The 24,454-nt window shown below is 41.6% G+C and overlaps 3 protein-coding genes across 6 annotated transcripts; 1 reads left to right on the top strand and 2 right to left on the bottom strand.

Moving 5' to 3' along the window:
- Positions 1-188: 188 nt before the first annotated feature.
- On the bottom strand, positions 189-4,564 carry rab9b (RAB9B, member RAS oncogene family). Its single transcript, XM_071457265.1, has 2 exons — positions 4,465-4,564; positions 189-3,539 (listed from the first exon to the last, which is right to left on the bottom strand). The coding sequence occupies exon 2, from the start codon at positions 3,460-3,462 to the stop codon at positions 2,851-2,853; it is 612 nt and encodes a 203-aa protein (XP_071313366.1). The 5' UTR covers positions 3,463-3,539; positions 4,465-4,564; the 3' UTR covers positions 189-2,850.
- Positions 4,565-6,371: 1,807 nt separating this feature from the next.
- fut11 (fucosyltransferase 11 (alpha (1,3) fucosyltransferase)) lies at positions 6,372-10,234 on the top strand. 2 transcript variants are annotated; one of them, XM_071457133.1, is made up of 5 exons: positions 6,372-6,592; positions 6,774-7,112; positions 7,248-7,628; positions 8,363-8,985; positions 9,152-10,234. In XM_071457133.1, the coding sequence occupies exons 2-5, from the start codon at positions 6,774-6,776 to the stop codon at positions 9,300-9,302; spliced, it is 1,494 nt and encodes a 497-aa protein (XP_071313234.1). In that variant the 5' UTR covers positions 6,372-6,592; the 3' UTR covers positions 9,303-10,234. The 2 variants fall into 2 exon arrangements, with proteins under 2 accessions (XP_071313234.1, XP_071313233.1); XM_071457132.1 differs by having other exon boundaries at positions 6,382-6,544.
- znf185 (zinc finger protein 185 with LIM domain) lies at positions 10,134-24,176 on the bottom strand. 3 transcript variants are annotated; one of them, XM_071457125.1, is made up of 34 exons: positions 24,041-24,176; positions 22,980-23,052; positions 22,572-22,689; positions 22,140-22,247; positions 22,010-22,036; positions 21,682-21,741; positions 21,541-21,588; positions 21,376-21,447; positions 21,201-21,281; positions 20,996-21,046; positions 20,702-20,827; positions 19,888-20,616; positions 19,263-19,328; positions 19,061-19,132; positions 18,773-18,841; positions 18,475-18,549; positions 18,194-18,274; positions 17,791-17,850; positions 17,590-17,643; positions 17,255-17,314; positions 16,625-16,675; positions 16,473-16,517; positions 16,198-16,245; positions 15,321-15,386; positions 15,064-15,135; positions 14,875-14,937; positions 14,457-14,570; positions 14,125-14,172; positions 13,760-13,795; positions 12,915-12,986; positions 12,746-12,820; positions 12,569-12,643; positions 11,575-11,680; positions 10,134-10,706 (listed from the first exon to the last, which is right to left on the bottom strand). In XM_071457125.1, exons 2-34 carry the CDS (start codon positions 22,996-22,998, stop codon positions 10,605-10,607), a joined length of 2,949 nt encoding a protein of 982 aa, XP_071313226.1. In that variant the 5' UTR covers positions 22,999-23,052; positions 24,041-24,176; the 3' UTR covers positions 10,134-10,604. The 3 variants fall into 3 exon arrangements, with proteins under 3 accessions (XP_071313226.1, XP_071313227.1, XP_071313228.1); XM_071457126.1 differs by lacking the exon at positions 13,760-13,795 and having other exon boundaries at positions 10,455-10,706; XM_071457127.1 differs by lacking the exon at positions 20,996-21,046 and having other exon boundaries at positions 10,455-10,706.
- Positions 24,177-24,454: the final 278 nt, after the last annotated feature.

Raw genomic sequence — 24,454 nt, 5'->3', positions numbered from 1 at the left:
TCCTGATAGTGAAGTGAGTGAAGGAGGGTGGAAAACTTCAGTTTTTTCAGTGAATTTGAGTGACCTAATTTTGTTTTAAAAATAGTTTTAAAAACCTTTTGTTTTCAAACTTGAAAGTATTTTTAAAGTCATGTTCTTTCATGGATTTTCAAGGCATCCGCACAAAAAACAACAGACAACATAGCATCTCCATTTGGTATGTCGGATGTTTTATTTGTAGCCAAGCACTGGAGAGTATTCACTGCTTTGCCAGCATGTTGGCACAACCAGTCTTATCCTCCGTAGTGCAAAACGAGGAGACAGGGAAGTTGTCCATTAGAGCAACACATAGTCAAGATGAATAGTCTAACTTCCACACAGCTTAAATCACACTCATGGGATGTGCACAGAGTGAAACAGACGTTCACTGTCATTTCGTACATTATTATAAAATGAATGCCCTTTGCAATTTACATAAGCCATTAATATGGACAGCCCAAAGAAATTAGTTTTTACATTCATAAATATTACAGCAACATTAAAAAAATACTGACATTAGACTGGGTTGCAGTGGTGTAAGAGAACAAGATACTGTAGGGTTATGCTTACAGCTTGTAGAAATCCACTCATTCCCAAGTACATTGGATTTCAGGTAAACATTGTGGTAGGCTACATTATCTGAATAGCATATGAAACAGAAATGGTAAGGACCCAATGTATTGTGTTATATCCAGGAAGCATTAACACTGACAAATTATAAACTTTGAGCCCTCATTATTGCTTTGAATTAATGTAGGCTAACAGCTCCATTTTGATGAAACGCCACACTCTGCTCACAGCTGAGGGTGCCATTATTCAAACACATCTTATAAAACTTTTAGCCATGATCACATAAAGCATGTTTTTATTATAGGCCTACATTAAAACAAAGAAACATGTAATAAAGTAAAAATGACAGTATCTGATTGGATTGGTTTCACTTTAACAGTGAAACTCTTGTAATGTTCACAATTAGTCTGCATGCATACTGAAAGATGCAATTTTTGACTTGATTGGAAGATAATGGAATTTTAGGCTGACAGACTACACAAGACCATCAACACAACAGAAAAAGGTATGAGAACATTGGGTCATAACAAGAATCATGGTGACTTTGTGCAGTCAGAAGATGAAAACATTTGATCTTTTTTATGCAACAGGTTTGGTTGTTTGAGTAGACACAATATACAATACTGTTCAAGCAGCAACTGAAATACTGATAAGAATGAATTTAAACTATGTTAAACTCAGTTTGAAGCATTGAATATCAGGCATATTATTTTGTAAAAGCACATAGGCAAACAACACTGCCCTCTGGCCAACAGAAGAAAAAACCAAAGGGACAATTTCACATACACCTGTGCCAAGTAAACCGTTATGTAGAAACACTGAAATTAAAGTAAAGTACCCTCCAGATTAACACACGTAAACGTCAAGTTTTCAGAATACTCAGCTGCAAGTTTCACTAAATACCGTATGAATGGACAGGAGAGGTGATGCACACATTAGTGGTAACCGCATTATCCTTGTGCTCATGCTATTTCACGTTCAGGTGAGACCTACAATGACCACACTGACAGCACAAGGCATATGTAATATATCAGTAAAGCACAGGGGACCTTCAGAATAGGCAAAGCTAAAGGACTGGAATGTTAAGGCCTGCCATGCAATCAACAAGGCAGACACAGGATTACAAACATGCCATGACTATGAAAATTAATGTTAATAATTCTAATAATTATAACCTCAGGAACAAGATCTTTAATCAGCTCCTGATCAGACACAGAAGCCAAAAGTACAGATCAGACATCATCTGTTAAAAGATAAGAAGTCAAAGATGGAAATGTGCTTCTAAGAAATACAAACAGTAGTTTGTCAACAACAGCAGTATTATTTCTGAACTTTGAGAAACATTCAGCCTTACATAATAAAACTGGCCCATGTACATAAATCACAGGAAATAAACATGATCTGATAATGCCTGGCTTGTGCACCTGATACCTCCGGTTACACAAAAGTGCAGTGGTAATGAATCTAATAATCAAATGAATAAGAGCACCACAATAGCCCATACCCAATGCTTACAGTCAGAGCTGTAAAATTAAAGCTCACAATTCCCTTCTCATTGAAGATAAATAAGGTCAGCTTGCTTTTGAGAGCAGCAATCATTTAACGTCCTCGTACCTTGAATCATATTAGTCATTATACTGATCTCAGGAGTTCTCAATCACAACATCTGTATGGATTGGACTGTCACTGGTGGACACAGAGAGTACATTAGCTCTCCAGCAACTGCTAGAATATCGAATAAAAAGAGAAGGCAATGTTGTATTCAGTCCTTCTAAAACCCTGGAAAATAGGCTCATGGATAGAAAGTTGAGCAGTTACAGGGCCAACTGTATGTTGCTGTGCCAATGAGTGTGCTCTTCAGTCAAGAACTGGTGTATTCTCTCTTCCACTGTATTAATTAAATTTGTAATTATTTTGATTAAAACAAATGCTTTGTTTAATAAAACTCCTGCATAGGCAGACAAAGCTGAAGCTAGGTAAAATGTTTTTGTGCAACAATACTGAAAGCAGACAAAGTACAAAGGATGAGTGTGCCTGTTACAGTGTGCCTGTACCTTGGTTTGAGCAATAATTGAAAAATCTAGACACCAGGTGAGTCTTTGACACCGCCCTTGTCAAAGCAGCTGTATCTTATCCATATCTTGAGGGGATACTGTTCTCAGTACCTTGTACCTACAGTATGTGTACCATAAACAACATCTGACTGCCTCAGGCAAGTTTCAGCCAGAGAGATTAAGACAAGGTGTATTTTCACTTGACCAATCAGCAGCAAGAGGAGCGAGAGGTTTTGCGGTTGCCATGGAGATCGATAGTACTACTCAGCAGTGCATGGTCAATCTGGTCCTCAGCAGCCAGAACCTCTCTGACAGCTGCCTCAAATGCAGCTGTGACATTAGTGTCATCCTTAGCACTGGTCTCAAAGTAAGGACAGCAGCCGTTCTCTTCACACCAGGCCCGTGCTTCATCCTCCCCCACCTCCCTCTGCTCCATGTCTACCTTATTGCCAAGCACCACAAAAGGGAACCTCTCAGGGTCTTTAACGTCTGAGTAGTACATGAACTCCTTCTTCCAGCAGCCAAGGTTCTGGAAGCTCTGCAGGTCATTCACAGCAAATGTGAGAAGGCAACAATCAGCGCCTCGGTAGAACGGCGTACGCAGGGACTTGAAGCGCTCCTGACCCGCTGTATCCCAGATCTGAAGAGTAACCAGGCGCCCGTCCACTTCCAAGTCCCGGTTGAGGAACTCCACGCCAATAGTGTGAAAGGACTGGGAGTCGAAGCGGTCTGTGACATAGCGGTTCATCAGGGAGGACTTGCCCACTCCACCGTCCCCCAGAAGGATCACCTTCAGCAGCAGGCTCTTCCCGCTCATCATGCTTCCTTCCACCCAGAAAGGCCTCCTCACTGGGTTACAGCCCTCCACACCAGGTGGCAGACCAGGGTCAATTTAACCTAGAAAGAGGAAGAAAGGCAAAAGCAGATACATAAAAGACAATCAAGAAAAGAAGAAACTCAGCATGCACCCAACCACCTAGGTTTGACTTCGCTGATGATTCAGTTCAGATTACTCAGGGAAAAGACTGCTGCTCTAGCAACATTTCCATTCAACCTCAAATGAACCTTTGCTGCAACAAATGAATGTAATGGTTTACTAGTTTCAGGAACACAATGACAGGGGTGAATGAGCAAGATGTCTGCCAAAGGTCGCTGACTGAAGTAAGGACGCTAGCTGTGGGCTGGACGACTCCAGCCTTGTTGTTTACTACATGACACAGTAATACTGACTCATAACTGACTACTACTACGCCGGGCTAAACTGATAAACAGGTGCCGACTATAATGTGGGGGATAAACATAAGCCTAAAAGATGAAGACAACATTTGTTTTATGACTTATGTAACAAGTAATGTGTATGAGCCCTACGCCACAAGAATGAGGGCGAGTCAGGACCCAACACCGACTCTGGAGATGACCACTGCACCTGCGCAGACCACAAACAACAAACAGGCTGCCGGCTAAAACTCTCTTTAAACTGCATCGTCGATGCTCTCTGTGAAACTGTGCACAGAGTGCTTCAGAGCAGAAATTAAACAGGAACCGAAACAGGTAACAGACTTCTAAATAAAAACTTTCATGCAAACGGACATGAAACTGTTGTACTGTGAAGCCGCTTAGCAGCAACAGCCAACTGACAAGCTAGGCTTGCTAAGCTTGTTGACATTCCAGTGTAGCTAGGCTAACCGCTAGCCTCAGTGCATAAGCGACTCAAAACTATTTTAAAAAGGGTTGTAAACAACAGAAGAAAAACAGCTGCAGTGAGGTGGTATATCTATTGAATATACCACTAGAAACAGAACTAATATGTATTTGCACTCACCCTGTTCCTATCAGTTGGTGCTGCGTGGTCTGCCCTGCTCCCCTGCATCTGACTGAGATTGAGTGTCGTGACGTGAGCAACCCATGGACGAGCTGCATGTGCACACCGCTCAGCCCCGGGTCCTAAAGTCCGACATCCTCACCACCATGTACATTTAATCAGGTACTGTGCTTAACTACAAATCTGTAGTTGAGTACTTGAGTGTTTTCTTTTGATGATACTTTATACCTCATTTCAGGGAGAAATATTGTACTTTCTATTGTACCACATTTGTCTAACAGCTATAGTTACTTTACAAATTAAAATCTATGTGTATAAGAATTTATGATACATAATGCGATATGATTAATCCATACATTTATTGACATGAAATTAATTGACCACTCTTTTGATAATCATTTAGGTCAGTTTTTCATAATATATTTCATGGCTCCAGCTTCTTAACCTGCTGCTTGAACTGGTTGGATAAAACAAGCAAAAGCAAGGTGTCATTATGCCACTATTTTCAGAACTGTTACAAACCAAACAATCAATCAATTAGATTAATCGAGAAAATAATCAGTAGATCAATCCATGCGGAAAGTAATCATTTGTTGCAGTCCTATATAAAATAGTTAAAGCTCCACCTCAACCAGCAATTTAAATTTCAATGCATTATTGATAATCCAATCATATAATATATAACAGGCTGTAGGGTTCAAAGGGGCTCATTAAAAAGTGTGTTTCTTCCATTGTTTTTTGCTCTTAATACTGAAGTACTTTTACTTCTTTACTTACCCTCCAGACTTAGTCTTGTCTTGTCTTAGACTCCAGTAAAAAATTTTGTCTGACACGGTTTTTGCACAGAAAAGTTTGATTACCTCGATAGAAATTCGTAAAAAAAAAAATTATGTACACTCCTCTCTCATTGAGGAATCCAGAATCTATGAATGCACAAATATTGTTAATTTCAACTGCTAGACATAAGATGCCTCACAGTGTATGTGCACCATGAATGTGCACAGGAGGCCTTGGCTTCCACATCACTCTTTTTGGATTCGAAATCAGTCGTGAAGTCATGAATTAATCTCATGTGTGCATGTTTTAAACTCAGATTTAGGATGAGCAAAGAGAAACCTTTCCCTTGAGCATTTGAAAACAGCCTTGTAGTTTCAGATGATGCACATATATCATTCTGTACAGCGAAGCTCAAACATCAAAGTTAGGTATAGTGGGCCTGTAGTAATAAGCACAACACATTTTTGAGAAGACAGGGACTTAAAGTAAGATTTCCACCACTGTTTAAAGCAGAAGGCAATACCTGAACTTTGAACTTTGCCCTTTAGAGTAGGATAGATTCAACAATAGGGTAAGATACAAAGCTACAGTTGCGAAGCACAGACATAGAATTAAAAATTGTTAAGAATAAAAAAACACTGTAAAGTTAAAAGCTTATCTACAACAGAAAATACCTTTTCTTAATTCTTTCAACCTGTAATAAGGAATTAACAAATCTCATTTTGATTATTATTTTACATAACTTTCATTCATTTAAAAAAAGATTATTAACATTTTTAGTTAAAACAAACTAAGAAAAGCAAACGATTACATAAAAATTGGTTTATTAGTGTCATTGTTCTACTAGTTTCACATCTGAAGGAGTAAAAGCCCCTGGTTTGTATTTGTATAGGACACCATGTTTCAAAGCTGTTTTGGCACCATTTAGATTTTTTTTCTTTTGGTTTTTGTGTTAAGTACTTGTTGTAATTTCAGCACTCTAATATTCAGCGACAAAACAAAATGAACTTTCTCCAAACTGCACACTGACCAAACTTGCGCTGCAGCGTTCACGGACCTTTAGTAAAACCTCGACTGTGGGAGGCGCTGTGCGGCTTGAGGTCAGTTTGCGACCCGCAGAAGAAGAAACGTAGAAACGTAGAAGAAGAGTCCAGCTGTGTTTATTCTCCCTGTGTTGTTGGCTGTTCCCACGGAGCATCCCGGAGTCTCCTCTCATCACAGCCAACTTTTAGGAAGAATAACCATACAAGTGTTTGAAGAATAAAGAGAAACGTACCTTCATGTGTTTGCTGCAGTGACAGTGGTAGGAGAAATGTTGCGACATTGAAGCAGTCTCCGACAACGCTGACACGTATGATTGAAATGTTTGAGGGGCTTGCTAGCGTGTTTGTTCAACCAAGTTGTTTGCCAGAAGCAGCTTTTAATTTGAGTTATGGGCAGCAACGCAGGTCGTGATTATATTGGTTTTGTCGTTTTCACTGGTGGAAATGCCTGTCTCTGAAATGTGTCCACTCTTCTTCTCAACCTTGCAGATGGCAGGAAGGGGCAGGCTGGTGCCCTGTGTGTGTCTGGGGCTGTTTGGTGTCCTGTGCTGGGTATGGGTCTCCTTTGCCTCCTTTCCAGACGATCAACTTCCCCTGGAGGCTTTGGATGCAGTGGACCGAGGAGCCTTTCAGCCCCAGAGTGCTCTGTCAGAGATGGAGTTTGCCTCCATCAGTTCATACAGAGGACCTGGCAACACTGACCGGCGCAGCAACAAGGAGCTGCCCATTATCCTCTGGTGGAGCGGGGGACTGTTCCCACATTTTCCAGGTGACACTGAACGCATTGACTGTGCCACGTCCTCCTGCCTGGTCACAAGCAACCGCAAGGTACCAGAGATATTTAACCTCTTGAAGTTTTTTACTGAAACTCTTGGTTTAGACGGAGAGGAGATGCATGCACACATTAGTAATAATTATCATCCCAAGCTGTTCTGCCAGTAATTTGGAGTTTGATCTTGAAAGGTCCAGCTGTACAAGCGGACAGCATCCATCATCTTTTATGGGACAGACTTCAGGGCATATGAGGCACCGCTCCCTCGTCTCCGCCACCAGACCTGGGCACTGTTCCATGAAGAGTCACCCATGAATAACTACATCCTCTCTCATGGACCGGGAATCAGGCTGTTCAACTACACTGCCACGTTTCGCAGGGAGTCCGACTATCCTCTGACCCTGCAGTGGCTGCCCTCTCTGGGCTACTTGCTGAAGCCTGCAGCTGTGTCCTTGCAGGAGAAGAACCGCCTGAGGAGGGAGGGCCTGGCCCTTGTGCTGTACATGCAGTCTCACTGCGATGTACCATCAGACAGAGACAGATATGTCAAGGAGCTCATGAAGTACATTGAGGTATGGTACAGAGGAGGTTTTTCAGGACCATGTTTACTAAGATGCATGCCAAATGAGAGATGAGATTTATATAGATTATTACTGGCAATTTGTATGTTCATGGAGATTCAGTTTTCCAGTATAGCAACTAAGGTGCAGTCATAGTTTTACATGCTGCAGCATATTGTCTAAGCAATAAAGGGTTCAGTTAGAGAGCAGACTGTGATAATGCCAGGGAGGCTCCTAGTGTCTTCTGGAATGAGCTAAAGATTAAGAAAGTATTTGCTTACAGTGATTTGGTGGTATATATTTTATTTTAATCTCGCGCTCTGACATTTGAAAGCGAACTGTTCTCAAATGGTACACACTTAAGTGTCTTGTTTTGCTTCTGTATTTTGAATCCCACCATGACCACTCTTTAAACTATTCCCAGTTGGCTCACATGCATCGTAAATCTCTAGCTGAGAGTTTTCCCTCTTGCCATTCAACACATGCTCCTCCACACAGGTCATTATAGCAAGGTCATTAATAGTATCACCACTGTAATTGCTTTGTAAACATTGCTCTCAGTGATGTTTGTGATTTCCCATCAGGGAATAAAATGTTACAGTTCAATTAAAATGTCTAATCCAGGTTTTATGAGAAATGTATTCCATTAAATGTTTGTCATTGTCTCATTAATAATCTTTTCCCAAATGTTTTCCATCCATCCCCCCATATGTCTCCTTTCTCCTGCATTATTTCTGTCTCTGCAGGTTGACTCGTATGGGAAATGCTTGAACAACAAACCTCCACCTGAACATCTGGAGGACACAGCCACTGCTACAGGCGAGGAACCCAGATTCATGAATTTTGTTGCACGCTACAAGTTCCACCTGGCACTGGAGAACGGCTTGTGTCCAGATTACATGACCGAGAAGCTGTGGCGGCCCCTCCATCAGGGCTGTGTGCCTGTCTATCGAGGCTCCTCTGCGGTGGTAGACTGGATGCCCAACGACCACTCGGCAATCATCATAGATAACTTCCCCTCGCCAAAAGCTCTCGCCGACTTCCTCAAACTTCTTGACGAGAATGATGATGAGTATGCAAAGTATCTAGAGTTTAAGAACCCCAGGCGAATCACCAACACTCGCCTGCTGGAGGCTCTCGAGACTCGTGAGTGGGGGGTTAATGACATGAGTAAACCTAACTACCTGAATGGGTTCGAGTGTTACGTGTGTGACCAGGAGAATGCACGACTGGCAGCAGAACGAGCATATAGGAAAGCACCTAAGAAGAACCCACCTCCTCAGCCTAAAATGGCCGATAACTCTCACATGGGATGCCCCCTGCCCAGCCCTGGGTACGGAGACATCCAAGACTTACCTGCAGACGATGGGTGAGTTTGTCTTAAATCAGTCACTGTGCCAGTTGTGAAATCCTGCAACTTTCTGTACTTAAAAGTGAATGACAGAGTCTCGAGGGGAGAGAAATCAGCCTGTTTTAATTGTCTAATTAAAATATACTCTGTGATGAGCCTAATCTGTTTGTATATCTGTCCACAGATGGTTGCAAATATGGCCTCAGGATTACTGGCAGAGCCTTGACCAAGCAGAGGGGCTGGAGTCTCTGATAAGACATAACGAGTCAGACCCTTCACTGCTGTGGAAGCACATCCAAAACATAGCTGTGAGCAGAGCCAGAGGAAAGCACTGACCTAGGCCTTGAAACAATCAGAGGATGGAGCACATCCATATTACAGGAGTGTCCAGTATTATGCATCCCCCAAGTTTAAATGAGGGAATGAAGCAGAAGTGACTCATATTTTTGCACCTGAGCCAAAACTCCTTTACCCTTATGAGCAGTTTAGCTATAATGTAACAGATTTTGATATAGTATTCTGCTGACATGATACTTTTGTCCTCTATCCCAAGTTCAGTAATGAGAGAATAATGTTTTAGAGTGCTATATGCTAATATTTTCAAGTAGTTTTATTACTGTAACCGAGGTGCCGCCGTTGCCCTTACTCTGCATTGCATTGTTAACATTGACTGCATGCAGTGCAGTTGTTCCAGAGATGCACACTCTCATGGGAGGCACATTTTCATTGGATTGGGACAGAGCCAAAGACTTGTCCTCTGTACCAAGGGAGCTCTGCCTAACTGAGTGTGAAGACCATCAAGACAGTAGCCAGTGAACTGCATTAGCTTCTCTACAGTTACTCAGCAGGCAGCTGATGGTTATTAGCTAAAGTCACATTTATGTACACAGCTATTTTAAGTGACTATGCAAGGAAAATATTGTCTTGCCAAGCAGTGGGGAGAGGCAAATGTAAAGTTAAGCACAACTCCCAGTGGGAAATCACCACTGCATTTGTAGAATTTCTGTGGTCGATACTTTATACTGTTTCTCTAACTGTATACTGATCATCTTTACGTGCAATACGTTTTTAATAATGCTTTCCTGAAACATGCTACTGCTGGAGACTCTACAGCAGTCTTGTGTGTCTATTAGACACTACGTTTGTATCACATATTTATACCGGGATCATATAAATCATTTTATTTTGTTAACAACGCATCATACAAGTGAACACACATTTTGTATCAAGAAGAACAAAAGGAAGTAAACATTTTGTAACAAAGTCATTTTCTCTCATCACTACTGTTTCTAGATATAATATTATACCCCGCTTGCCAGTATTAGTCTGTTCACAGCGTATCATGTTGTACAGACACATCCTTCATAGTCTACTGAGGCAGATACAACTTTCACCACCACGAAAAAAAAAAAAAAAAGTTGTGTAACATGTTTGAGAAATTAGAAATGTAACCCAATGTAAGAATCAGCATTGAGCAATCATATTGTTCACTTTAAGAGTCTCTGATCACCCTGAGCCACAGAAAAGTTCAAACTGAACACAGTACAAACTCTGTGAAAGTACAGTTCTCACTTTATATGTAAATGAATGTGAAGGAAAGCGGGAGAGGACAAGAGACTCCTGAAGAGCTTTGTTAATCAGTCGAAAGCTTTGGAGTAGCAGCTCTCACAGTGGACTTTCCCGCCATGTAGGAACATGCTGTAGAGAAGGTCTCCCATAGGCTTACTGCACACGCCGCACTGAAAAATAATGAGAATGTCATTAGAAAATGTAATTATAAAATACAGTGCAGAGCAGTGTTTTTATACTTGAAATTCACTAATACATTTTTTCTCCTCCATAATAAACAGTAAAGAAAATGGTTTTAAGCTGTGAAAACCAAAGTACCTGGTCAAACCTTATCACATAGACTGGAAATATACCAAAGTAAATATGAATGTTAAAAGAATAGTTTGATATTTTGGGAAATATGCTTATCGGTTGCCTTGCCGATAGATAAAACGATTGATACCACTCTCATACCCGTAAAGTATAAAGCTGTAGCCAACAGCCAGTTAGCTTAGCATAAAGACTGGCAACAGGGAAACATGTGGCCTGGTTCTGTCTAAAGATAACAGAAGGTAACGGCATCGCCAAAGCTCACCAGTTAATAAGTTCTGTCTCATTTATCAACGCAACAAACAACAAGTTGTGCTTTTACAGGGGATTGTGTGCCAGTCTTGCCACCATCATGTTACCAAGCAACCACTGGACACACAAGACAGTCACTGCTCCTGGCTAAGAAATGGTCTGGCGCAAACAAATATAACATGTTTAATGTTTTATTTTGCTTTAGAGCTTTTGAACGTTGGAACTATGGAGACTTTCCCCCTGTTTACAGTCGGTATGCCAATCCAAGGTGTATGTCACTTATCTATATTCATTATTCATTCATGGTACAGACATGAGAGAGACATCCAGCTCATGCCAAAAATGTGATTAACACATTTACCAAAATCTCAGGTGAACAAAAAGCTCATTTTCTCCAGGGAGACGTGAATATATCATTGTAACATTTAACAGAGGCCAATAAACAGCACATTGTATCCGAGCAGACAGATTAATTACCTTGAAGCAGGCAGGGTGACAGTTGATGTTGAGGTGCTCGATGGTGATCTTGGCATCATTGCCCACCTGCTCACCGCAGTATGTACAGGTGGATGACAGCGAGCCACTGGGGGAGACAGAGCGATTGAGACAAGTTAGTTTGGCCACCGATGCAGAAACAGCTCTTGTGCAACCGCAGCTCTTTCTGGTTAAATAACCTGTGACCTTTTCTGTCCTGTGCGAGGGAATTTAAGAGGTGTAAATAATCCTTTCACGTCCCTGCTTAGCCTCCTAATGAGCAGGCTTGGAATTTCTGCCCTACTGCTTACACATACCCAGTTTCATCAGAACGGGAAATAACAAGGCAGTGGGAGAAGGGGCTTAGGTTTAAAGCTGATTTAAAACAGGTTGAGGGAATTGTCTTGTTAAGAGTTAAGTGGAGGAGCTGCTGGAAGAGTAGCTAACAGATATAGACCCCGTATGGAAACAAGAACAAAAAGCAAAATATTCAGAGGAAAACATACATACAGAACATTTGCAGTTGAAACATTTGAAATACAATAAAGTTGGACATAAAGTTGAAGTGACAGTCACAATGCAAATACTGAAAGTAGCTGAAGTGGCAGTTAAAACAGAAGTGATCAAGAGGTTCAAGTGTCAGTGGAAGTGGAAGCACTGAATCAAGTTTAAGGAACAATTTTAAGTGAGAGTGCCGAGTGAAGTTTGGAGTGAAAATGCTGAAAGGCGTTGCATTGTCATCCAAACTGAGCTGGAAGTGTCAGCTGATGCGAAACTCCTGAGAGAGTTGGTAAAAGTGTATAAACTGAAAGAAGACAGTTGAAGTGTAAACTAAAGGGTAAGCACTGAAAGCAGTTAAATCCAGATACATGCAGTCAAGAAGCGATTTTACATGTAAACACTGGAAGCAGTTGAAATGTGAATCGAAGAGCAAGAGATGAGATCAGTTGAAGTAAGGGCTGAGACTAATAGCTGGTTTAGGAAACTGTGTTATTACCTGGAGTAAGTGGAGGGGCTGCTGTAAGAGTAACTGTGGGAGCTTGATGTCAAATTGTCTGATCCACTGTAGAAACTAGAGCAATAAGTAAATCATCATTAGAGCAGTGTTTATTCAGCAGCAGTTTGTAATCAATACTGGTTTTTTTTGATTGCGTAAATAATGTAGTTGTCCTACTCATCGCATGTATCTCTGGCGTTATGCAAGGACAGCTCTGTTGCATTGACATATTCCTTCACATATACAATCCCCCTTTAGTGAAAGAAAGAGTGAGTTAAAATCCAACCTTAAAAGAGACATTAGTTAGCCACTTTTATTAAAAAATCTAGTTCGTAAAATCACTCACTTTTTGGCCTCAGGTTCTGGTGTTTGGACTTGACGGTCCTCTTCTATCACGGTCCTGGAATAAGTTTCATAACTGGAGAGAGAGTCGGCAGCAGAGTTAGTCCCAGCTTTCACTCACTGATGTGAGCAGCGTGATGGCTTATACAGAGGGACTCTACATCTGTCAAATGTAACTCAAGAGATAATCATTTTCTGCCATCACTTGTTAATGGCATGCTGTTTAACGGGCTGTGATTTGACAAAAGGACATCTCTAATACACGTCATTAATCTGACATCTGGAGACTGATAATTAGAGGGAAGGAAATGAGGGCAAATTGAAAGACAATGGGAGAAGATCTTGTCGTTTAGCTTCAGTAACAGGCTTGAGACAGGAGACTGTCTCACCAGGCATCATACAGGAGTTGCAGGTAACTTGAGATCCAGAGTTTAGTATTAAGCAGATACAGCTGCATTCCCACAGGGTTTGGCCTAAATCTCTCCCCCACTGACTAAGACAGCTGTGTTACAAACATAGAGACAAAGGCAGATGTTGTAGGTGTTGTAGTGTAAAACAAGCTCAGATGACCTAAATATTGGATAGTCTTTGTTTGATATTTAAGACATTTCATTAAATGAATCATTTAGTCCACTCAGAATAGCAGGAAAATTCTATTTCCATGCAGTAGCCCATCCTTTGTTTGAAATTTCTGGGAGTCATAAAAGACAAAAAGCTCTAGTGAAAAAAAAAAAAAAAAACAAGTTTCTTTACAAAAGCAAGAAAATCAACTGACCAAATAGTGGAAAATAACACTCAGGAGACACTCTTGCATTTACTGTGTCTGATGCAACAAGATCATAAACTTACGGATCCATAGCAGGCTCTGGTTCACTTTGTATCTCCCTGCAAAGTACAGAAGGCTGTATTAGACTTTTACTGTAGGCTGCAGCGGCCAATAAGCTGGACGCTGTCCAGTGAACAGGAATTCTGCGGTTTTTATAAGTGTATAAAGCTGATCTTTCTAACTCGCAGCTCCAGAGGGGACAGGGTTTATTGACCAGGTGTGGTCTTTTTCTTTTGTACTGCAGCATTGCCTCATCCTGAGCCCTCCTCCCATGCATTGTAATTGCAAACACTAACCTAAATGCCTCTCACACTCCCCAATCCCTCTAATCGCACACGTTTTTGATCAGAAGATGGGAGTTTTAAGAAATGCAAAAGTTTTCCCAAACCTGATAGTGGTGAAGGTTGTGACTGTCTGCGTCTGTGTATCCTCAGGGCTACAAAACAGAGGACATTTCTGCATTATAATAAAGTCTGGCAGCACAGATAAAAAAAAAAAAAAACAAACAAACAGTGACAGTATTAAAGTAAAAAATAACAAGTCAAGAAGAAGTTGATTATTCTCTGAGTGAGCCGTGAGGAACTTGTGTTTAGCTCACTTTCAATTAAATGGTTGACAGCCACTGAATTTTAAAGTGCTATAATCACATCCTGCTAAAATGGTACAAAAAATAAAAGCGCTTTAATATGCATTTAATGAGCTCAGCCACAGCGGAGATACCTTTCCTCCTCCTCTTCCTCCTCCTCTTCCTCTTCTACCTCTCCTGTAGTGGTAGTGATAGTGTAGACAGTGGGTGACGTCCACTTATCCCATGGGGAGTCATTCTCATTGGACCTTGAGCACAAACAAACACATCACATTGTGGTATGAGAGGATGATGAATTCACAACACTTTGGGAGAAAAAAATAAAGAAAAAGGCTGGAAGGGGATGTGTGTTTACGACAGTTGTGAGGGAAAGTTGTAACAAATATATACAGTATCTGACCTATTTTCATGAGCACCAGCGCACAATGTCTTCTGGCTCAATGAGTAGATGCTGCAAAAGCCTAGTTACTTCACTGTAGTGAAAGGGAAGGAGGTTATGGGAATAAAAGGACCGGATATGCACCCGGAGCTTTTAACAAAAAGATGACTTACTTTCTCTCAAACATGATCAGCGTCTCTTGATCTTTAGCTTGGCCTTCGGGTTCAGGCTCTTGGCTGAGAGGGGACATACATTGAAAGGCTTTTAGCACGTAATGGACAAGGGTGGGTGCATGTGGATGAATGAAACGTAGTCGGCCGCATTGTGTGGAAGTGTAAGAGTAAATCGAAGTGTGTCATCACCTCTTCTCTGTGTTAGTCTGCTGAGGTGTGCTGGTTTCCCATGTGCGTGCCCATGACCGCTTAGTGCTGAGACTGACGAGCCAAAGTGGAGAGAGAGAGAGAGAGAGAGACGATGCAGAAGTTGTGACAGATGAAGCATATCAGACACTGGTAACGTATGCTGTTTGAGAAATTGATTTCTGCAGGCCGTCACTGTTCCTTTCCTCCCCACCTCTCACTCACACATTCACAACACAACTGTGCACTAGGTTTAATACCTTGTGGTGTCAGTGTTGATGGGGATGACGTCGTCTGCAAGGGACTTCAGGGCACCACTGCTCATACTGTCAAACACACACACACACACACACACACACACACACACACACACACACACACAAGGGAAAATATCAGTAGAATTCAGGACACTCTCACATTGTATGTAAAGAAGTTTTCATTTTAGTGCGGAAATGAGATTAGTTGAAAATCATTAAAGTAATTTAAAGCAAAACTAGCAAACATTTTCTAATTCCAGGTTATCAAAGTTGTGAATTTGCTGTTTTTCATTGTTTCATAACATTATTATTTAATTATAATGAATTACTTATATCTCTTGCACTGCTGGTCAAACAAAACAATATGAAATTATCTCTCTGATGTCTCTGGGAAATGGCAACACACGTTTTTCTTTTTTTCTTTTTAACCATTTTCTGAGATATTACAGACTAAATAATTTATTTAGTGCTGGGCTGCAAGTACCAATTATTTCCATTATCAATTAATTTGTTGATTATTTTCTCTAATAATCAACTATTTGTTTAGTCAATTAAATACAGTGGAAAATGCCCATTACAGCTTCTCCTGACGAGAGGTGATGCTCAGAAAACTCAAAGGTTTTCAATATGTCATGATTTAAGGCAAAGAAAAGCAGCAAATCATCACATTTAAAGGCTGGAACCAATGATGACTAAAGGACAATCAAAATTGTTTCTAATTAATTTTATTTCTAATTGACTAATTTTGTAATCATTTCAGCTCAAATTTACTGATAGAAAATAATCATCAAATTAGTCAATACTGAAAATAATTGTTAGTTGTTGCCTTATTTTATATTTTAGCTTAATTCAAAGAGTTCAATTAGTGCAACCAACTTACTTTATTTCTGGACTTGGATCCTGGTTCTCCATGGAGGTGGTTGATGCCCTGAAGAAATAAAAACATAAGTAATAACTCAACATAACTATATTAATAAGATGCACTGTAACCACAGTGTGGCTTGCTAGCTGCTGATTATGATAGCTGCTGATTATAATTATTGCAATAACTTGCAAAGTGAGGCGGTTGTGGTAGAGAGGATGTTATGCAGTAACATGCTACAATCAGATGTTACACTATAGAAAAAGAGGAATCTGGTTTATCATTCCTGGTACCTGTTGATGGAAATATCTGTGAGGGGCTGGAGCAGGTCAGACGAGCTGCAATAGAGAAAAGTGGCTCATAATCAGAAACTGCTGCATTATGCATGCTGAGATGCTATCTGGCTGGCTGGAAAACAGTCACAACCCCAAACCAATATGATTACCTGTTAGGGGATGTGGTCCCTATCGGATATGGATCAAATGGATCAGCCGAGCTGAAAAACAATTTCACACTGATTTCACTCTCAATTGTCAGCATGGCCCATCTTGTGTTGGAGGAATTCTGATCACATTGACTCATAATGGAAAGATTTAATGCAGTTTGAATGGTAAACAGAAACACAGAGGAGCCCGGGGCCAGACTCAATCAGAAACCAGAATCTGGATGTCTTTGACAAATGGAGAGACTGTTCTGCTGCTGAATGGCAAAAATCTGTGTATTTCACATTTTCTTCACCTAAAATAAACCCTGATTGCAGTTAAAATCAATTACACTAAACAAATCATTAGTAGTATCAATTCTGTTTTCAGATTTAACTAACAACAACATTTTTCCTACAGAAAATCAATTTTATTACCCACATTAAACTTGATTTGCCTATTTAACAAGAATGAGAATGTATCTTACAATTGAATCCATTTTTTTACCAAATGATTTTTTTTTTTCCACTCAGTGTCAGTGGGGTAAACATTTTTTTTTTTTTTACACACACACATTAACATATATATTACATACACTGTAACAGACATCTTAAAGCACTAGCCCATATGTGACATGGCAGTAAATAAACTACCTTGATTCAGTGACTGTAGTTGTCACATGTGTGCTCCAGGGATCTGCATTGTCCTCTTCACTGCACAGAGGCAGAAAAGTAAAGAGGGTGGTACGGATGAATGGTATGATGGGAAGAGAAAAGAGGGCAAGTAAAGGTTAGTGTGGTTCTTCTCATACACTATTTACAATGCCAGTCCATTAGAAAAGCCTGAAATCCACTGAACTATGTAACGAGCATGAAAACCATCTGAATATAGTACAGAACTGACTGCTTCTATGCACGTGTGTGTGTGTGTGTGTGTGTGTGTGTGTGTGTGTGTGTGTGTGTGTGTGTATGTGTGTGTGTTCCCATACCTTTTGTCAGTAATGATCACAGTTTTGGTGGTTATAGTGACTGTCTCAGTGGGGCTGACAGGCAAAGAGACACACAGCACAGTTGCAGGCAGAGTTAGTATAAATCATTACAAGGCATATCTGAATTGAATGCATTTCTTAGCAGGAACAGCTCTGCATAGATAGTTAATTGTTTAAGAGCAGCCTGTCATCTCCCTCTACCTTTGTGTTGCTTTGGCTGTCTCATCTGTCTGCTTCTCCTCCTCTCGCTGCGTGCTGAGGCTGGCAGAGACAAAACAAAGCCGCAATACTAATCAGTACAGAACATTCTCTTCTATTTCCAGTCGCGTGGCAGATAAGACGTGGCTCTCCATTTCAAAGTATTACTCAGTCGCTTCAGGAATGTGCGGCTTTCGTTTCCATCTAACACCGAGCAGGGGTTAAAATAGAACGCTGGAAGTACAGGAGCCCTGATTTATGGATCAAACTTGAGGCGGATGGGGTTTATTAAAAATCTTACACCTAAGGGAGCTGAGATTCTTGCCCCCTCCCCTCCCACCTCCATCTGTAGTGATAAAAATTAATGGTATACAACAAGGCTGTCACATGTCTACCTCTTTCTCACCTGTGTGGCTCAGTGTTGATCAAAATGACATCATTAGCCAGGAGATCCAGGGTGCCACTGGTCTTTGCTGGCTCTGCCTCACTAAAGACAAACACAAAAGTCAAATACAGAACTTTTTTTCTTTTTCTCTAGCTGTGTGTTATCCAACTCTGGCGAGGTAAGTTAAGGTAATGTTTCGGCTTGCTTCTGATGAGGGAGCTATTGATTTTCCACTGATGAAAGGATAATTCTTTGCATAACTCTGTATTTGGGGCTTGGGTGGGAAAGAGCTCTTCCTATACCTGTCTAGTCCGCTGAGCAGATCCTGACTCCAGCGTCCTGGGCTGGGGGGAACAGGCTCTGCTGACTCCTCCGGACTACGGAGGCGAAAATGAGGGGAGGAAGAGGAAGTGGGGGAAGATGATGAACAAAGGAGGATTTAGGAGTCAGAGGAGATTTCAGAGCATCAGCAGGCCAATTGAGGTAGAAGAGAGGAGATCATTCAAAGTCCAACAATGCCACCTTGTGGGTAATATTCAGAGGATTACTCATGAGAGGGCTGCTTCATTGCACAATCAGTAAGAACATATTTTAACAAACCCATCATCGAGAGCCAGGAGATCCTCTGTTTCTGGTTCACAGTTGTTGAGTGCTGGCTCCTCTTCAACACTGCAGACAGCAAGAAGGAAAATCAGTGCAACTGCTTTGGCACATTCTCACTCGTCTCTATATTACATTGCCACATTTAATGAAAACTAATTTGGGACACCCTCTTGTGTAAGGTAGTTTAGGCACCTGAAACTGAGATGTGGCATATTTCGTGGCTGTTTGTTACTACATGTTTTCTTGCCAGCCCTGCTAGGAATGAGGAAGTTGTTGGTTTTATACCCATTCTCTGCGGTGTGACTGTCCGCTGAGCCTCCCTCTTCCTTTGCCAGCGCTGGCTCATCATCCTTGAAGCTGGAGAGGAAATGCACTCCGATTATCAGATGGCATGTTGTTAAGGCTGGAGACACTAAACCGTTAATGCCATAGTAATTTATTTTCATATGTGTATCGGCTTCTTTCAGCCTTTTCTTTCTCGCAGTACCTGGTTGAACTTGTGTCGAAAGAGATGAGAGTGCCGTACAAGGCGGTGAGCGTGTCAACACTGGCGCTGTGAAGATAGATGGAGAACAAACATATGGCAGCTTTCAAACACACGTGAAAAGAATGAGAGCAAACATACCATAGACATAAACAAAGAAAACAACCTGAGTATAGCGTATTTAAAGCTTTGCTAAAGGATTATAATTCAACTATTATAAAATAAAAGTATTTCCGCAAACAAAATGTTAAAGTTGATGTCATTGTCGCAGTTATTGTAGACGTGAAAAGAGGCAATAACTAAAAATAAACATACTTCTTTGCAAGCAAATTCTTGCTTAAGAAAAATAGTAAAAGTATTGTGGGCAAAATGTACTTAAAGATTCTAAAGTAGCAGAAAAATGCTTCCTGTGAGTGTTTTATTATCATACGGTCAATTATTGGAATGGTATCACCACTACTTTAATGTGTAAGCAGCAATTTACTGTTATATTTGGTCAAGGTGGAGCTAGTTTTAGCTTCTTTATATAATGTTTGGTAGTGTAATGTATAGTATTTGCATTGCTTTGCATCCCTGCTACTAAGCTACAATATGAGGCAGCACTGATTTCGGTTAGTGAGAATCTGACCTCGGCTTTGGAGACAGTTTAGATTCTGGCTCTGGTTCCGGATCTTCTTCAGGTTCAGGTTCAGGTTCAGGTTCAAGTTCAGGTTCAGGTTCAGGTTCAGGTTCAGGTTCAGGTTCAGACTTCACTGTGATCGCTGTTACAGTAGACACTGGAACAGGGGACAGTGGGACAGGGGGCACTGGAGCAGGTGATTCTGGGGCAGTTGGAGCTGGGGCAGGTGATGCTGGGGCAGGTGATTTTGGGGCAGTTGGACCTGGGGCAGGTGATACAGGTGATTTTGGGGCAGTTGGAGCTGGGGCAGGTGATGCTGGGGCAGGTGATTTTGGGGCAGTTGGAGCTGGGGCAGGTGATGCAGGTGATTTTGGGGCAGTTGGAGCTGGGGCAGGTGATACAGGTGATTTTGGGGCAGTTGGAGCTGGGGCAGGAGATGCTGAAGTGGAGGACACCAGGGTTGGTAATGCTGGGGTGAGTGGAACCAGAGGGGTATCAGCTTGTCCAGAAACATCTGAATCCTCAGGTTCTGGCTCTGCACAGACGGCTTGAACACACATGGGGACGTATTCAGGGAGGGGTGTGGCCACCTTAGTGCACCCTGGTTTCATGTCTTCAAATGGGTCTTTTTTTGTAACAGACACTGGAGCGGGGTCTTCTTTCACAGGCTCTGGTGCAGTCTCCTTCACCTTCGGAGCCACCGGCTCTTCAACAGCTGTTTTCACACTGGTGTCAACTCTGTAAACAACACAGACAATGAATGAAACTGAAGGAACAGAAATCACCTGTTGCGCTGGAAACAGGAACATGGCAGAGGACTTACATTTTCCTCGGTTTGGGCTGAGGCGCAGAGGCAACAGATGTGACGGGGATGACTGGGGCGGGAGGCGGAGAGCTGGCAGGTGCCGGAGCTGTAGTGCTCTCATCATCATCGTCAACGATCTCCACCCTGCACGTTTGTAGACAAGCAAACGTGCGCACACGCATAAATGCATGTGGAGTTGGGTGTGCAACACACACATAAAAAGAGACAGACGTACAAACATTTGGTCACACACTTGGATTCACCGGTTTCTCTTCTGGCTTCAGTGTCAGATATATTAGAGGGAGCATTTACCTTTTAGCCACAAATGATGGACTGATGGTGTCAGGTGCTTTTTCTTTAGACCTGAGGTTGTTCAACACACACCATTTATAATCATATGTGAGTGAAAAGTGCAATTTCTTTTTCTTCTTTTTAATATGAAGCTCACTTTTTTTATAATTGAGGAAATCCAGAAACTGGTTAAGATTAGCATAAGGAGACATAAAAACATACGTACTCGTATTTCTTAGCAGCAGAAAGCACATAAGACCGTTGCCTGACTGCAGATTGCTTCAGAACATTGCTGGCGGCCTCCGTCCTGCGGAAACGAATCATTATCATGTTAATGTAATCTCTTCCCTGGGCGTGTGGCTTCAAATTGGACGGTGTTCTTTGCGTGAGGAGAGTCTTACCGTTTGTCCTGCTCCTCCTGGCTAAGCTGGCCCTCCCGGTTCTCTGAAGTGTTCCTCACAGTGTGGGGGGCTCTGAGGAACAGAAGCACAAACATACACCTAATGAAAACCCATTCTCACTCAGCTGCCAGCACTTCACAGGGAATCTGATTTGTGCTCGCTCACATTCTCTTGTAGCTCTCTGAAGGTTTTTTGCTGAACTGAGTTGTTCCACTGCAAAAAGAAAAAAAAATAGATGTGGGAAGGTGCACATAACTAGTCACACTGTGAACTCTGCTGATTCAAGAAAGGGAGAGAAGCTCTTACCTAATGCCGTTAGATGTTGAGGATGATGCAGACTTGTTGTCTAGTTTAGTGAAAACACCTCTGAACAAAAAACAAAAAGTGTGAATAGATAAAAACTTTTTCTCTGTGCGACCTATGATTTCATGTCCTATGCAGTGTTGTTTCAGCGCTCAGATATCCCTGCGTCTGATTGGATGGGTGGATGACTAAATGCTTGAAAGTGACTCTAAGCTCTGAGCTATCCAAATGTTTGTCGTGATTGTAAAAGTTCTGCTTATTCTTGTACCGTTGCACTGAAACCAAACGGCACCAGAATGAGGTGTTGGTAATTTTGTAAGTCAAGTTTTACCTGATCAGGAATCCCGATGTTGGTGCTCTAAGATCAAAACAGAGATTTTTTTTATCAGCACAATCATGTTTTGTGGGAAGTTTCAAAGTGCTCTGTAGGTAACTGAGTGACACGAGAAACCTTTGTTTACCTGTCAGCGTCAGGCTTGTTGGGTGGCAGAGGGGGTTTTGTTGGTGAAGTCACTGGACTGGTCTCAATGGGGGCTCCGTTTAAACGGCCGGCTCTTACTTCTGCTAACCTGCATGGACAGAATCTTATTTTAAACTAGGGGTGTCACAATAATGATGTTATAATGTTAACTGTGATATTTTAAACAAATGAATATCGTGTTAATGGTACTGACATTGTATTAATAATTCACATATGATAATATTGTGATGGCAGATGAAAATACACAATCAGCAAAGTTAAAGATGAATTTTACTCATAGTATTATTATTCTTCTTTTTAAAATGTTTTGTAGATGGCACGATGATATTGTTATTGTGTATTCTTCTGGCCACACTGATGGTGTAGTGAAAATCGGATATCGTGACAGCCCTGCTTTAAACACATGGTTTACCAGGGTTTCTCCTCCTCTGTCTCAGCCTGGGGTTCATCGCGGCGCTGCAGCCAGCTCGCATCTCCCTTCAGCTTGGTCCGCACTTTGGTGGTACGAAACACAGTCGCTCTGTCCCCCTCTGAGACACAAACACGTGCATGTCACACACCCACACACCATCTGAGATATTATACACAGTGCGGGCTGCGTCATAATGATAGATTCATCACTGCCTATCTGATAGAATGCATGATTTTCAGTCCGCTTTGAGCCGACACACACAACAAAATCAACCACTTGTGTTTTGCATAAAATCAGGACTGGGACAGAATTTACAGAGTCAACACTCTGGCGCAGAGACATGTCCTCTGATGCCCTCTGCTTTTATTGGAGGAACATGTCGTCTCACATTCAGAGCAGATCAGTCACCTTTCTCTTTGCTTGACATGCTTGTTCTGGAGGATTTTTTTCTCTTCTTTCTTCTGTTTTCTTTTCAGGCCACCTAAAAAAAAAAAAAAAAAAATTGGCACCACACTGAGATGAGTAAGAGGGATCGTGTTATAAGGAAGTGCAGATTTCAATTCATTATGACCACTGTCAGTTTCGAAATGGTCCTTCCCACACTAGGCCCCCTCCCAATAAGGAACATGTGCTCTGTAAAGCATTCCTCAGTCTCATCCTTCAGACATGTAGATCATCCTGTCCTACCACTTTCAAAAAATACTGCTGTTTCCTAAATATCAATGGAGAACACACACATAGACACATATGATCCTTTGTCTTTGGATACAAGATATAGTCACACAGAATGACTTAGGTGATTGGGAAAATATTGTCTCCTTTCACACATGTCCAAGTTGGTGAACCCTTCAGTTATTTACAGTTAAAATGAACAGCTCAAAGGCAAACACACTCTCCCAGGGAACCTCATACAAAAAAAAAAAAAAAGGAAAACACTAATGAAACACTGACGAGCTTTCCCTTATCTGAAAGTAAGCACAGGCAACAGCTTATGCAAAACGATGGCACTCTGCCAAATTCAGAATGCAGATATAACTTGTAAAACTCCTGGGGATGTGAATTCACTTCTTCTAAAGCACGTCACCATAATATCTCTTGAAGATACTGTCCTGAATACTGGTGACAGAAGAAACACACTGAGGCCTCAGAAAGCATATTTATTCTGGGTTTAACACATCAGTCCACACAGGATAAATGATTAACGAGGAGCAATAACATTTAAGGCAGAGCAAAGAGCAAGACAGACAACTCTTCTCACAAGCAATTATGGCAGGGAAACACCCAGAAAGATGAGAGTAAACACAGACTATCACCAGCTGACATTTTCAACAAACAGCATGATTGAACACTTTAACACGTTCTGCTCTTAAAGTTGCTGATTACTGAGGCTCTAAATACAGAAAAGTGTCCAGATAAATTGCTGCATCACATCGTGAATCGAACAAACATCTGCCAGTCAGAGGACCTACCTGTTATCACTTTATATCCAGCAGAGCAAAGTCCACGCAGCTCAGTGAAGAGTCAGTGACAGTGTGTCCCGCTGAGTGTGGCTGCTGTGAGCAAAGGGAAAAGTCTGTCTCTGTCTGACAGGTGTTTCACTCCCTGAGCCAGTGAACAGGTACGGGCGTAAGCACTAACAAGCCCAGCCAGTCAAGGTAGGTAGATGTGGGGTGGAGCAGTGTGTGTTTGTCTATTCGTGTATGCATGTATGCATGTGTGTGTGTGTGTGTGTGTGTGTGTAAGTGCGTAATAGAGGTTGCTAAGAACTCATTTCTGTTTACTACATCTGTGCTTTGTTAATGGGAGAGAGCAGGCGCATACCTGTCACACAGGTGGCTGAGGATCAGCTCTGAGGGGGAGCGAGGCAGAGAACGACAGCATGG

The sequence above is a fragment of the Trachinotus anak genome, unplaced genomic scaffold, assembly GCF_046630095.1.
Source record: "Trachinotus anak isolate AG129_WGS33_773 ecotype Australia unplaced genomic scaffold, CSIRO_AGI_Tana_v1 ptg000021l, whole genome shotgun sequence".
Classification (NCBI taxonomy): Eukaryota; Metazoa; Chordata; class Actinopteri; order Carangiformes; family Carangidae; genus Trachinotus; species Trachinotus anak.
Note: the sequence above shows the minus strand (reverse complement) of the source record. Positions and strands in the feature narration are given on the sequence as shown.